At 43.7% G+C, this 14097-nt stretch overlaps 2 protein-coding genes across 2 annotated transcripts; both read right to left on the bottom strand.

Annotated features, from left to right (window-relative positions):
- Positions 1-2734: 2734 nt before the first annotated feature.
- LOC119301884 lies at positions 2735-3506 on the bottom strand. The gene is made up of 2 exons (XM_037578878.1): positions 3156-3506; positions 2735-3042 (listed from the first exon to the last, which is right to left on the bottom strand). Exons 1-2 carry the CDS (start codon positions 3470-3472, stop codon positions 2973-2975), a joined length of 387 nt encoding a protein of 128 aa, XP_037434775.1. The 5' UTR covers positions 3473-3506; the 3' UTR covers positions 2735-2972.
- Positions 3507-9865: 6359 nt separating this feature from the next.
- On the bottom strand, positions 9866-10792 carry LOC119301877. Its single transcript, XM_037578866.1, has 3 exons — positions 10449-10792; positions 10250-10340; positions 9866-10159 (listed from the first exon to the last, which is right to left on the bottom strand). Exons 1-3 carry the CDS (start codon positions 10745-10747, stop codon positions 10139-10141), a joined length of 411 nt encoding a protein of 136 aa, XP_037434763.1. The 5' UTR covers positions 10748-10792; the 3' UTR covers positions 9866-10138.
- Positions 10793-14097: the final 3305 nt, after the last annotated feature.

The following is a 14097-nucleotide window of genomic DNA, read 5'->3' as shown; positions in this document are numbered from 1 at the left end:
CTAGCAAGATTTGAGCAAATGTGACAATTCCTATGGATGAAAACGAGGGGATCGGTACTCCGGATTTGCAAGATTTGACAAGGATTTGAGAGGGGGAGAGGGGAAGAGAGGAGGGCCGCAAGTCTAAGGGTTTGGGTCGGGTGGGGGTGTGTGGGGTGGGGGTGGGAGGGGAGAGAGGGTGGGGCCAGCCCAAGTGGAACACAGACTGTGCAGCGCCCAAGAGCTAGGCGCTGCACATTACAGGTGTGTGGCGCCTAGCTCTTAGGCGCTGCACAGGTGCGTGCGGGGCCGCAACTGGACCAGGGCTGCCACGCTGGCAGGATGTGCGACGCCTAAGGGAAGGGCGCTGCACAGTAGGGTGCGGCGCCCGGCTGTCGGGCGCCACACCAAAGGGTCAGCAGAGTGAAATTTTTTCGTGACCAGGTCAGTTTGTGATTTGATTTCTGCCTGAAGTCAGATATGTGATTTCTGCCTGCTCATGTCACAGTTGGCCTCAACTGACAGTTTTGACTCGCAGAGTGTGTGTTGAATCAATGCATGTGGTTTCTTTTTGCTTGCTCAGTCAGTAGTTTGGAACTTGGAAGTTGAAACAGACGTCTTCTTGTATCCTTGTTTCACAATACAAAGCTCCCTTTTGAGGGAATCACAGTAAAAGTCTGTGCGTACATATTTGTAGCATGCATTTTAATTTGCACTCCCTCCGTTCAGTACAGACTGAAACAAATAAGTAAACAAATACAGTAAAATGGGTCTATATACATCCGATTTAGAAAAAAATATTTATAACATCTTATAATATGGAATGGATGGAGTACCAAGATGATTTTTCATTTTTTTTCATTTGATCTAAACCACCCCTCTCCTAGCTTCTCTCCTTTCCTTTTTCCTATACACATTATTTCCTTTATTGTGTATATATGCATTTCATGTCTCTTGTACATATGTGATTTAATTCTTTTTTATGAAAATATCAAATATATTATAAAGATTCACCGGAAGTACAAAGCATCCAAAACATAACAAAAATTACATTGAGATCCATGGACAACCGGACGACCATTGCCGCCGCCAGAACGAGTCGCCGACGCGCCGCCACCGCCGCTCCCATACCGGAGCCGGCCTGACCTTGTCGATGATAGCCGGGAAGTCTTCGTGCACATATCCCTAAGGACCAGCGTTCGGGAGCCGCAGTCGTTGCCATTGAATCCATGAATCAATCTGAAGAACCTGACATCGAATCTTGTCGTTGCGTGCGCACGACGAGAAGCCCTAACCTCGTCGCTCCGAGGAGCTGGCAGGAATCTACGCCGGAGCTCCATCTAATCCGTCCCGACAAACGAACTTGAGGACGATTGGAGCCCGGAAGACAGACTCGAAGAAGAAGCACTGCCATCCATCCGAGCGCCGCCCTTGCGAGAACAAAAACCCTACCTATCTAAGGTGAGGCGCCAGGAATACCCTCTCGCCACCGGCCGCCGGAGCGACAAGCGGAGGGGAGGCGAAACCACGGGCTCACCGGCAAATAACGAAGGGAAGAAGGTTTTCCCTAGTCGCCTTGTGAGGGAGGGGAAAGAAAAAGCTAGATAGAGAGGGACTCGTTAATACTCAATTGCTTAACTAACATTTCACAACAATGATGGTTATATTTCTAACCAACAAAAAATATTATAGGAACATGCTAGTAATATGGGATGAGGATTTGTGGCATGCAAGGGCGCGGGCACTCAGGTCCCTTGTGCCTACTTTTTATTTTGGCTTCCGATTTTCAAAGTTCTATATCATTTAAACAAAAATTATAAATTAAGTTATGTTTTCATATTCGTGTTTTTCGTGACCAACGTTGTGAAATAAGATCATTTTAAATATATTTTGACGACTTCAAAAAAATATGTTAAGTTTCAATGTTGAAACTTAGTACGAGCTATCGATAAAAATCAAATATTTTGTGTACTCGTGCGACCAACATAAAAAATGCTTAAAATTATAACTATGAAACTTGTTGAAATTGGGCATTTTTAGATGTAAAAACTGTAAGTTTTATCATTGAAACTTAAAGCTATTTGAATGATTTTTTTTTACAATGCCCTCGGCCGGGATTCAATTACTTCGTGAATCGCAAGGCAAATCGAGCGGACGGCAGGGCTTGGCAGGTGAATGCCCCCGCACTTACTTGCCCCTATGAATTTCCGTAGTAATATTCCGCCATGGTTTACGAATCGCTGGCGCTACTTTGAGCGTCTGCCTCAACTGTCTCATGTCATGACTCATGAGAAGTACCACCACCTGAAGTGTGTGTTGAATGCATGTGGCTTGTAGTTGCTCGTCAGTACTCGGTACAAAGTTCAAACAGATTCTCTGTTTCACGGTAAAAGGGTTGTTCACTATTTTCACAGCGCGTAAAATTCTTTACTCACTCATTATTTTTCTTTTATTCATGGAGCTCCATCATGTTTCCCTTTTTCTTTTGCTGCATGTACAGTTGTCTTTGTTGTGTAGTACCTCTCTCCCATAAAACTTGACATTCTATGATACAAATTTTGTCCCACAAAACATTTCATTATCGCTCTTTACATGATTTCACATTTGCTTTACTAAGATCAACATCCTAGATGTAATAGGAGATCTTTCTAAATAACCAAATCGATTTTTACAGGAATTTGCAGGAGAGATCTGCCCTTTATATTAGGCAACAAACAAGCGCAATGGCAAATGGAGACCACGCCACGCCGCATAATAAACCACAATCACTGCAACTAGTAGATGATGAATTCGATAACATCTCCGAGGACGAACCTTACTGGCCTCGACGCCATAACAAGCTACTAAAACAGATTAGAAAAGAAAAAACAAGCTACTAAAACAGGCTAGTGATACACGACAGCCACTCCTTGCTGCCATCCTCCCTTATCAATTCCGTTCATCGACAAGGACACGAGGCCATCCATGGCCTCGCCGGTTAGGCACCAATGCTCCTAAAGCTCATCGTTCGCCTTGGACGTGTGAGCTCGAGAGTGGAAGGCATCCTCAACGATTCTTCCAAAACTGCACCCCAGAAGTGAAATTTAATAAGCATGATGAGTAGTAGCAAGCAAGCAGCGCAAGTAGAGCAAAGTTCAATAGTATGTGGACATGGATGTGAGGAGGATGCAACATACGGATGGTCAGCGCCAAACTCGATGCGGCCGTCGTAGCCGGCTCGGCCGCCGGTTTTCTCCGCACCGCGGGCTGACATGCGGTTCAGAAACGCCGACTCCTCGTCGGTGGCCGGCCGGATCCTGAAGCCTTCGCCGGATCCTTGAGCCTGATGCTTCTCCGCCCAGCGGTTCAGCCACCGCGACTGCTCCTTGGTTGGATACCGCACGCGGATCTTGATGCCTCCTTCCTCTTGACCCACGGCTGCTGCCGAGGCGGCGGCGGAGGCGAGGCTAGCTAGCAGCAGGAGGGAGACGGGAATGGAAGATAGGCGTGCCATCTCGCTTCTTTGGCAGACTGATCTTGCGGAGAGATGTTCTGTTTCTTCGACTGAAGTGTGGCCTGGACTGGACGTTCAATATATGGACGAGGTGCAAGTGCAAAGTGTTGCGCTGATAGTACAATTTAATAAGATGTGTTTGTAAGAGTTGTCCTCTTACCCGAGCCAGTATCAAAAATTAGTGAATATCCATTTCTCAGTATCAAAAAATACCAAAACATTTCAAAAAAATCAGTTCTTTCGTGCGTGGAAGGTGTTTTAGTGCATGAGGTCCGTGCAAAATTTCAGCTCTTTTGGACATCTGAATAGCTCTCAGGAAAAAAATGGGTCCGAATAGTACATAAACAGTTCACTATTTATGATAAAGGGTTTCCCCCTTTTTTTTAAAAAATGGGTCCGAATAATATTATAAAGCAAAACAGTTTACTGTTTCACATACCCTAAATTTGCCTTTTTTTTTGCTGAGAGTAGTATTCAGATGTCCTAATAAACTGAAATTTGGCATGGAACTCACACACTGAAACATCTTCCATGAAAAAAAAAGAATTTCTTCTAATTTTTCTAGTATTTGTTTTGATTTTACTATTCATGGCGGGTGTAGATCAGCTCGGGAGACAAAACGCCCTCCTAAAAAACTAGGGACATCTATTTATCAGTTGCCTTTTTAAAAAAATATCGACTTTTCAAGCCATTGGATTGAAATCCAACGGCTGGCAGTGCATCTTCTTCCCCTAGCTACTTCCATTACCCATGGTGCTGGTGATGTCGCAGAGACCTTGTTGCCCCACCCTACCCATACCACATATGTTATTGGTCATCCCTCAAAGCCCTGCCTGTCTCCGGCGCAGGCACCGGCGCAGCTATCGCATCCCTACCTCTTCCTCCCCTCAAGTGGTGACATCGTGATGAGTCGCCTCATCCTCGCCTCCAGTGAGGTCCTGGCGAGCCTTGTCGGGGACACCACAACCGCGCAAAGCCTCCCATCTTGATCTTGGGCAACACCTGCTTCTTCTTCCAACTCGGTTGACGTGAGATAAACTTTTCAAGCAATTGGGATTTAGCCATTTTGAACTTAGACCGTCGTAAAAATTGTGGGGTTCTTTTATATTTCGTAGTTCTTGCTTGGTGTCATGGCCAAAATCACAAGTTTAATTTTTTTTGGAAAACTTTAGCACAACATGACCCTATTCATAAGTTTAACCCAAGCTGATCCCTTTTGGCAACCCTACACACCATGGTGTTTGATTTGAACCGCGCAACTCCATTGCCAACGGCGTTCCCCCTTGGCCCATACTCGGGCAGTAACCTCTGACTGGGTTGACGTGGCCAAATCAAAATGCCATGGGGAGCAGTGTTTCAGACCCCGACTGGAACGCCAAAGGCAATGGCGTTCCCTTTGAAGGGGTCAGTGACCATTAGGCCACGAGTGGGCCTCCCACTGACCCACTCAGCCTAGCTTTCTTCCTCCTGTCACCGGCTCAAGTTGCAGCCCCCTCCCCCTCTCTCCCCCACTCAAACCTCTCCCAGATTTATTCAAATCGGTGACGTCTATATGTGGATTCGATCCCTTCTTCACCCGTTGAGTTAATCAATCACATCTCCCATGATTTTCTTGGCTGAAATTTAATTGTTTGGTGGCATTTGTAAAGTGTACCCAAGTTCTAGTTTTGAGGATTTCTCCCAAATCCATTACATAGTGGTCAGTACAGAGGAGGTGCACCTCCCGGCAGAGGTGCATATCGAGGCAAGAAGCACGGACGCTATCGTCATCCCCAATCTCTACACCAACACGGCCCTCATTGCCAAAATCTGCAATATCCTCGTGTCCATCAAGGACGAGAGGATGGGGGAGGAGATATTTTGTAGACAAGGACAAGCCGGCAATGATCACGAGGTCGGTGGCTCCGGCGAGGGGGTGATCCCAATCACCTCGGACGAGGAGTAGTTTACAGTATGTAATTTTTATTTCCATAGTTGCATCTCATTTATCTATGAATCTGTGAAAGAAATTTTCTTGTAGCTTGTTTGCAGTGCTACGTTGCATTAGTTTGCTTGGTTTTAAAGGGTTCAAAAATGGGAGGCACCGTTGAACTGGCGCACAATTGAGGGGTCGGCGGGCGATGTCCGCGGATGCGTCCACGAACATATAGGGGTTTGATATTAGCCTATTCCGGTTGAAGATACCCAAAGGGACAAAGGTTTGGACCAGCATATAAGAGAACCTCACATGAAATCTTTTGATGAGAGGACAAGAGAGAACTATGCTAAGTGTACCCACACGTGCGCGCAAACTTGTGTCTGGCGAAGCGCGATCATGACGTGGGTAATTTACAGTTCCTATTTTGTCAATTAGGTCTTTACCTTATTCTGCATCGTTCTAAAGCACTATTCCAAGGATAACTATGCACATCAACATGCGGTTACTATGTCGTGGGTAGTGGAGATACGCCGGAGGTGGTTCATGGCATATAGCCAGCTGTTTTTTTCTATGAATTATCGATTTGATCCTATAAGAGGGAGACATCCCTCTCGAGAGAGTCACCACTCGAAACAACATCCTTCTGTTCTCTTCTACTCCCACAGCCACCAAGTCTCTTAGCTCCTCTCCCTGCCGACTACCGTGCAGTGGGTGAGGATACAACATTAGTCTTCGGATGTACCCGACGATCAGTGGCCTGCATGAGTAGTTTGGTGCTAACATTTTGGGAAGTGCTTGCACGACTTCTTCGCCCTTCTTCCTCGACTTCGTCTACATCCAGTACTTCGTCGACTCCCAACCATCATCTTCATCAACTACCCCACTGTAAGGGAAATTTCACCCCGTGATTCGTATTGTTCTTGGTCGATTTGCTAGCCGTGTTATTATCTGTGAATCTAGGTTTATCTCGTTAGTAGATGTATGCTGAATTATTTTTGGTGGGTCAAACTTTGTCATTCATGTCATTGAGAAGATTTGGAATTATATCAATGATGGCCATCACATTATTTACAACATCTTGTTTGCTATTGTGGGATGTTTTATGTTGCTTGAGGATCTTGCTTGACCGTCGGCTGTTTTATGCTGAACATGCTTTAGGATGAGAGACCATCAGCAGCCTGACCTACTCGGCCGTAGGGTGATCATGTATGTACCAGCTGCTGCTACTAGCTAGTGGCAGTTCATTGGGTGTCATCAGCTTATGGTCATGGAGCCATTTGACTGACAAAGTGCGTGTTTGATGCATGTGCTCTCTGTTTGCTCGTCAGGGGTAGTGAAAGTCAAAACAGGCGGTGTTGTTTCACAGTAAAAAAAAGCTGTTCCTAGATATTTGCTGCAGCTTTATATTGTACCTACATAAATGTCATTCTCATATATTTTTCTTTGTTCTAAACCAGCCATCCCCTACCTTTGTCTCCTTTCTTTTTTCCGTATAAATGATGTTGTGTCATGTATAAATGATTTGATATCAGACATGCATAGACGATCAGCTGCAGTACAAAACCCCACACACCATGTGCAGAGAGCAGAGTGATCATGCATGAGTCACCGGTGCTACTCAACTGGCCGAAATCACTCTTTTGACCTTATCAGCAATCTTCGTCATAAAATGAACTCGACTTGAAAGTATTTCACAATCTAACATTTTTAGAAACGTCACAGCCCGCGGCGTTGCTGCTCCACGTAAAAACGCCGAGGTATACTGCGTTTTTGCTCTGTTGACATGGTAGGCAGAAACGCCGAGGTTTCGTGCGTTTTTGGAAACGCCGCTATTGTTGGCGTTTCTGGCCAGGCTGCAAACGCCAAAGATCGTAGCGTTGCTGCCCATGATACAGTTATTTTGGCCTGCATGCAGCTGGCTAGCTAGTCACTAGGTCCAGTATCCCACAAAGCTAACATGCCTACCCTGTGTAGCCTTCACTGGTCCTACTCTCTTACACGAAATTCTTGCGTAGCCTTCACTGCTCCTGTCAATTCACTGCTCTTTGTGGAGATTAAATCTGTAGCAATTAGGGACCAAAGTGTGTTGTAGCTTCACGTGACTAGTACTAGTTGAGGTAGCACAAGCCGACCAATACTTGACGTGACAGTACTAGTTGAGGTAGTGGACAGGGAAGACGTGGCCGCACTTCTGAACACGTGGCCATGCGATGGAACTCTTTCAACGGTGACGTGCGGCTGCAGCGGGAGCGTACCCAGCTTTCAACGGAATCGAACCCTGATAGGACAGATCGTACAAGCGGCTGCGGCGCACAGCAGAAATCGATCTCGATCTCCTGTCAGACCAGAAACGCCAGCGTTTGTAGACGAGCTAGAAACGCCAATAGTTCTGGCGTTTCGGGCGTGCCACGTCAGCAAGCGACCCTAGCTCGGCCTGGACGGCAACACGAGCTATCTTGGCATTTTTATGTGGAGCAAAAACGCTGGCTAGGTCGGCGTTTTTATATGGAGCAGAAACGTCACGGTCAATGACGTTGCGAAAAGGATCAGATTGTTAAATAGTTTCGTTCAGAGTTCATTTTATGTCATAGTTTCCAGACAAGGTCAGAATAGTGATTTTGGCCTACTCAACTTTCGTGTCATTGATCAACTGATGCATGGAGCGTCTGCCTCAACTGCCTCAAGACAAGTACTACTGCCAGGCAGTTGCTGGTGGCAGGAGTTATCTCACTTCTCAGCCAAAGTGTGCGTTGAGTTTTTTTTTTTTTGAAAGGAAGTGTGTGTTGAGTGTGGACTGAATGCATGTGGCTTCTGTTTTGCTCGTACAAAGTTGAAAACAGATCCTTTGTTTCACGGGTCATCAATATTTTGCTGGATTTTACCCAGATTTTTTTTGCTGGATTTCTGCAGCATACCAAATATTTTTCCCGCTAATTATTTCTTTTATTCATGAACCTCCACCATCTCTCTCTCTCTCTCTCTCTCTCTCTCTCTCTCTCTCTCTCTCTCTCTCTCTCTCTCCGCCTAAAAAATGGCATTCTGAGATTCAAATTTTGTTCTAGTACAAAACATGTCATATAGCACCTTTTTGGAAAAAAAACACATTCAAAGAAAGGGCCTTAGAGGGTCAGTTGGGCCTTAATATATCTGAAATCTCCTACAATGTCAAATTTTATGAAAAGTTGAATGAAGTAGTGATTTAGTGTATTTTTTCCCTTGGTGTTCCATTCTGCTCTTTACATGATTTCACATTTGCTTCACTAGATTCTATACAAGTAATAAGACACCTTTCTGAATAACAAAATGGATTTTACAGGAACTTGTAGGAGGCCACCACACTGGAGAATATTCCAGAATTACTAAACAATGACTTCACTAAATAATCTTTTCGAGGTCGAACACTACTGGCTCAGACGCCATAACGACTTAACGAGCTACCACAAGATCAGCTGCATGCAGTACAAAACCGCACACACTTTACGTGCTAGCCGGATATGTTGTGTTCATAGATGTTTCTGTGATTTTTTTGTTCATATGTGCTAGTTGTATATGTTGTGTTCATAGCTGGTTTGGTTCTATGTACTGTACATGCTCACATACTTAGGTATCGGTATAAAGTGCATATTGTGATTGTCATGTTTATTATCTACTTGTGGATTAGATTAATCGATAAGGTGCTAATATTTCCGGCAACTACAAGATCAGCTGCATGCAGTACAAAACCCCACACACTTTGTGGGGGACTGGGGTTGATCATGCATGAGCTACTGGTGCATCCTCAACTTTGGTGTGATCGATCAAACTGATGCATGGAGCGTCTGCCTCAGCGACCTCAGTAAAAGTAGTACTCCCTCTGTTCCTAAATGTAAGTCTTTTTAGAGATTTCACTACAAACTACATACGAATGTATATGGATATATTTTAGAGTGTAGATTTATTCATTTTGATCCGCATCTAGTCCATAGTGAAATCTTTAAAAAAGACTTATATTTAGGAACGGAGGGAGTAGTATACTACCAGACGGTTGCTGCTGGCCGGATTCTCACTTGTCAGCCAAATTAAAGTGTGTGTTGGATGCATATGTGGCTTCCGTTTGCTCGCCAGTACAAAGTTGAAAGTGAAACCGATTCTTTGTTTCACGGTAAAAGGGTTGGTCAACCATATTTGCTTGATTTTCACGGCATGCGAAATTCTTTTCTCAATCATTATTTCTTAATTTCTTTATTCATGCATGAACCTCCACCATGTTTTAGAAAAAAGAAAAACTGCCTGTACAGCATTCCTTGTTGTGTACTACCTCGGTCCCAAAAAACTTGACATTCAAATTTTGTCCCACGTGAACTTCATATGGAGAAAGTAGTGATTTAGTCTCTCTTTTTTTGCGTCTTGTGGGTTTGATTACGGCTCTTTAGACGATTTCACATCTGGCTTAATGAGATCTTAAATTCTGAAAGTACAAAGAGATCTTTCTAAATAACCAAATGGATTTTCGCTAAACAAAGACAAATTGCAAATGGAGAGCACACCACAGGGCAGAATAAACCAGAATTACTACTACTACTACCAGACAGTAGACAATGACTCGACTAATCTCTCTGAGGACAAACCCCGTAGTACTGGCTGCGACTCCCTAACGAGCTACTAAAACAGGCTAATGATGCACGACATGAACTCAGTCATCCTCCGTTATTCCGTCCATCGACAAGGTCATGGATATGGCCGGCCTCACCGGCTAGGTGCCAATGCCCCTAAAGATCCTTGACGTCATGCTGCGAAGAGAATCACAGGGATAAGTAAGCATCAAGCATTAACACAACACAAGTTGAATCGCTAATGCAGCACGCGCCGAATTCATCTACCTCGGCGTGAGAGCGAGACTCCTCCTGACCATCGTTCGGCTTCGCCTGGCGAGCTTTGGAGTGGAAGGCATCCACGACGATCCTGCCAAAACTGCACACCAGAAGCGAAAATTCAATACGGCCGTGAGTGGTAGCAAGCAAGCGGAGCAAGATTCAGTATGTGGGCATGAATGATGGGTGTGAGGAGGAGGGTACATACGGATGGTCCTTGTCATACTCAATGTGGCCGATGTAGGCGTTGCCGGGGAACATGCGGCTCAGTTGCGCCGACTCCTCGTCGGTGCCCGGCTGAATCTCGATGGGCTGGCCGGACCCTTGGGCCGCCAGATGCTTCTCCGTCCAGCGGTCCAGCCACCGGGACTCCTCCTCGCTCGCGTACTGCGTGCTGATCCTGGGGCCCCTTTCCCCTGGATCCGCAGCTGCTGCGGCACCGGCGCCGGCGGCAGCGAGGCTAGCTAGCAGCAGCAGGGAGATGGGGACGAAAGACAGCCGGGCCATCTCGCTTCTTTGGCAGCAGACTGATCTTGCGCAGAGTCTAGTCTAGTGCTATTTCTTCAACTAAGTCTGGCCTGTGCCGCCTGGATGTGGTCTATATATGGAGAGATGATCACGCTGGTGTGGCCTGCTAGTACAGTTGAGGATGAAGCAGTTGTGCTGTATGTTGCGCTGGTATTAAAAAATTTAAATTTCTCCAAGAAAGTATTAAGAGCAGCGTGGTTAGCTTCATACTCTACTTGAGCATGCTAATTATCAACTTAGCTTAATTTATGTTGAGGCATTCCCTGCATTGTTTGTTGAGGTCAAGTATTAGATTTTAAAAAATGAGCATTTTATTACTTAAAAGATTTAAGCATCACACCCAACATGATGTGTATAAGTAAAATGCACACATCCAAGCAAGATCCTCTCACACAAACAAAAAATAAAAAAGGCAAAATACAGTGAGGCTAGAGTCCATTTAACGCCTAAAGCGTAGAGGAACGCCTAAAGCGTAGGGGAGCAATCCTAAGATCATGTTGCCACCCCTGTTGAGTAAATGTATCCCTCACGGTAGCCTCAAATCGTGTACACACCTCTGTAAGCAGGTATTGATTCTCCACGCGTTGTAGAGAGTACCTTAAACAAAGAGTCCCGGTACATCTGTAGATAACCTGCTTCAGAGAAGTACTTTTATCATTAAAAACCTTATCATTTCTACACAGACAAAGCGACCAAATAATGGCAAGCCCTCCCACCCTGAGAAGAGTTCTAAACATACGATCAACCCCATGTAACCAGTTGTCAAATACATTAGCAACATAACAAGGAGGATACAAGCCAGAAGCTATTTGGATGACTGACCATATAGAACGAGTCAGTTTGCATTGGAAGAGTAAATACTTTATGTCTTATCATGGTGGCAAAAGACACATTGCGTACTTCCATTCCAATTGCTCTTAATAAGGTTATCTTTAGTAACAATGACTCATGCCTTTGGGCATCCAGTGAGGGAGGCGCGATGACGGCAACACGCCTTTGGCTTGCTTCAGTGGTTGTAGTCATCGCTAGGTGATCTATAGATCTGGATTAATTTTTATTATTTATGATGTTCGTTGTACTGCCATGATTAAAGATAAATAGATCATAATTTTTCCCAAAAAAACATCTTCCTCGACTTTACCATTCAAAAATGCATGTTTTTATGTCCATCTGGTATCATGTAATATTATACTCCCTCCGTTCCGATTTACTCGTCGTGGTTTTAGTTCAAATTTGAACTAAAACCACGACGAGTAAATCGGAACGGAGGGAGTAGTGATTTTGGTAGGCAAAAAGAATGTCAATAGCTTCTAGTCAAGCAAAGAGAGCATAAGTTCCGAACCTTATACTTGAGTATATCACTAGCAAACATGCCAGTGTGTTGCAACGGGGAAACAAACCACCTAACCTAATAAGTATAGAAAACCAAATGATGCATCTAGTTAGTTCTTCGGTCTATACAAAATTGATATGACAATATTCCATGTACCGCGGGCATTTGTTCTCCTCTATATAGAGATGATGCACTTACCTGCAAAGAAGTATGTGCTGGTAAAACAAAAGGATATTATAATGGATATATTAAAGTCCAAGATCCATTGACAATAGGTAAAAAAGATTAATTTTTTCACACAAAAAGGTTAAAAGATTAAACAATTGATGTACACCTTTGTATAAATCTATGGAAAATCAAATGTACTCCCTCCGTCCGGAAATACTTGTCGAAAAAATGCATAAAAATGAATGTATTTAGAACTAAAATACATCTAGATACATTCATTCCTCCGACGAGTATTTCCGGACGGAGGGAGTATGAAATTACTCACCAAGATGCATGACGAAATAGTGACATACTCCCTCCGTTCCTGAATATAAGGTGCACCAGTTTTCATGCAACTCAAACTTATGTTTGTTTGACCAAGATTATAGAATGAAACATCAACATCTACAACACAAATAAATAAAATATGAAAATATTTTTCATGATGGGTGTAATGATAAAATTTTGTCATTGTAGATACTGATATTATTTTTTCTAAAAACTTGGTCAACATGCATAGCCTCATCTTTCTTGTTTCTAAACATGCACTTGTTGTTTTTTGTTAATTTTCATGACAAACCAAGAATATCAATTTACTTTATTATAGTAGGTATAGGCCACCAAGCGTGTTATTTTGCAGATAACTTGACCATCCTCATCTTGCTTGTTTCTAAATATCCACTTGGTGTTGACGATGTTATTCTTCCTATCGCGCTTCTCGATCAATGTATGTACATTGTTTCTTTGGAAGTTATGAAGCTCTTCTTGCATATCATTTACACATTCCGCATATTCAAGAGCTTCTTCCACCCTGAAAGATTCAATGGAATAGACAAAGGAGTAATGTTGTTAACAATTTGCGAGCCTAGTTTTTATCGAGTGATTCTCCCTTCTTTAATGTCTCCGAGGTTTGGTTGACAGAATGGTAGTTCTTCACTCTAGCCTTGACTCGTGGAAGTTTTTATTTTCAATATGAGGTTCTTCTTATTGTGGTGGTTGTTGATCCACTTCTCCATCTTCTTCGTTTGAAGGAGCCTCCTCGTTTGCTAGAGGTAACTTGCCCCATGTTTTGCTTTGGAGAGAGGACACGGCCCATAACGGAGTTCCCTTGTTAGATGAAGTGTGTTGATCGTGATCCCATTAAGGCAAACACAAGACACCAATACGATACATACACAGTTGGATACAATTAATCCATAGGTCCAGATGAATGTTGCCCATGGGAAAGGATGATTAACACGTTCATGCATTACTTGTTGTATGCGTGCTTAGCTTAGCAGCTCATGCAACGTTTTTTTAGAATGACGGGCAAACCAAACTAAACCAAAATATGAGCAAGATGTTTGAGTAGAGTCACGATGCTAACATACAAACTACACACACACACATATCACCTATATCACTAAGCTCCCTGGGGGTAAATCACCTAGAAATCGATTGGGGAGAGAAATTTTACCAGACCTATGCATAATGTATTGTCTAGAGATATTACTCAAGTCAAGTAGTTTGTGAAGGAGCGCTAGGGAGACTAGGTCGTATAAGGCCGCCGTTATTTATATGCTTGAGATGAGGTTATTTCTGATAGACTTAGGGATCTTGATTTCTTCAGGATTCAGTCCCAGATGGACGGCTGCGAGTTAACAACTTTATCTTTGTTCTCTTTCTGAAGTTTCTATTAGAATAATTGTTCTTTCTCTTGACTGAGTAATTTTATTTCATTGCAATTGCAATGGCATGATGCTAATTGTTTTGTTATTAGCTTATAGGATATTATTCGTACAAGAAGAAG

This window comes from Triticum dicoccoides, chromosome 1B (assembly GCF_002162155.2).
Source record: "Triticum dicoccoides isolate Atlit2015 ecotype Zavitan chromosome 1B, WEW_v2.0, whole genome shotgun sequence".
Lineage (NCBI taxonomy): Eukaryota > Viridiplantae > Streptophyta > Magnoliopsida > Poales > Poaceae > Triticum > Triticum dicoccoides.
Note: the sequence above shows the minus strand (reverse complement) of the source record. Positions and strands in the feature narration are given on the sequence as shown.

Bases quoted from the DNA above. Each gene is read 5' to 3' on its own strand.
- LOC119301884 (XM_037578878.1), bottom strand. From the start codon at position 3,472: ATGGCACGCCTATCTTCCATTCCCGTCTCCCTCCTGCTGCTAGCTAGC. The intron at 3,043-3,155 runs GTATGTTGCATC...TCTGGGGTGCAG, and splicing joins GAGTTTGGCGCTGACCATCC to TTTTGGAAGAATCGTTGAGG.
- LOC119301877 (XM_037578866.1), bottom strand. From the start codon at position 10,747: ATGGCCCGGCTGTCTTTCGTCCCCATCTCCCTGCTGCTGCTAGCTAGC. The intron at 10,341-10,448 runs GTATGTACCCTC...TCTGGTGTGCAG, and splicing joins GAGTATGACAAGGACCATCC to TTTTGGCAGGATCGTCGTGG. The intron at 10,160-10,249 runs GTAGATGAATTC...TTCTCTTCGCAG, and splicing joins AGTCTCGCTCTCACGCCGAG to CATGACGTCAAGGATCTTTA.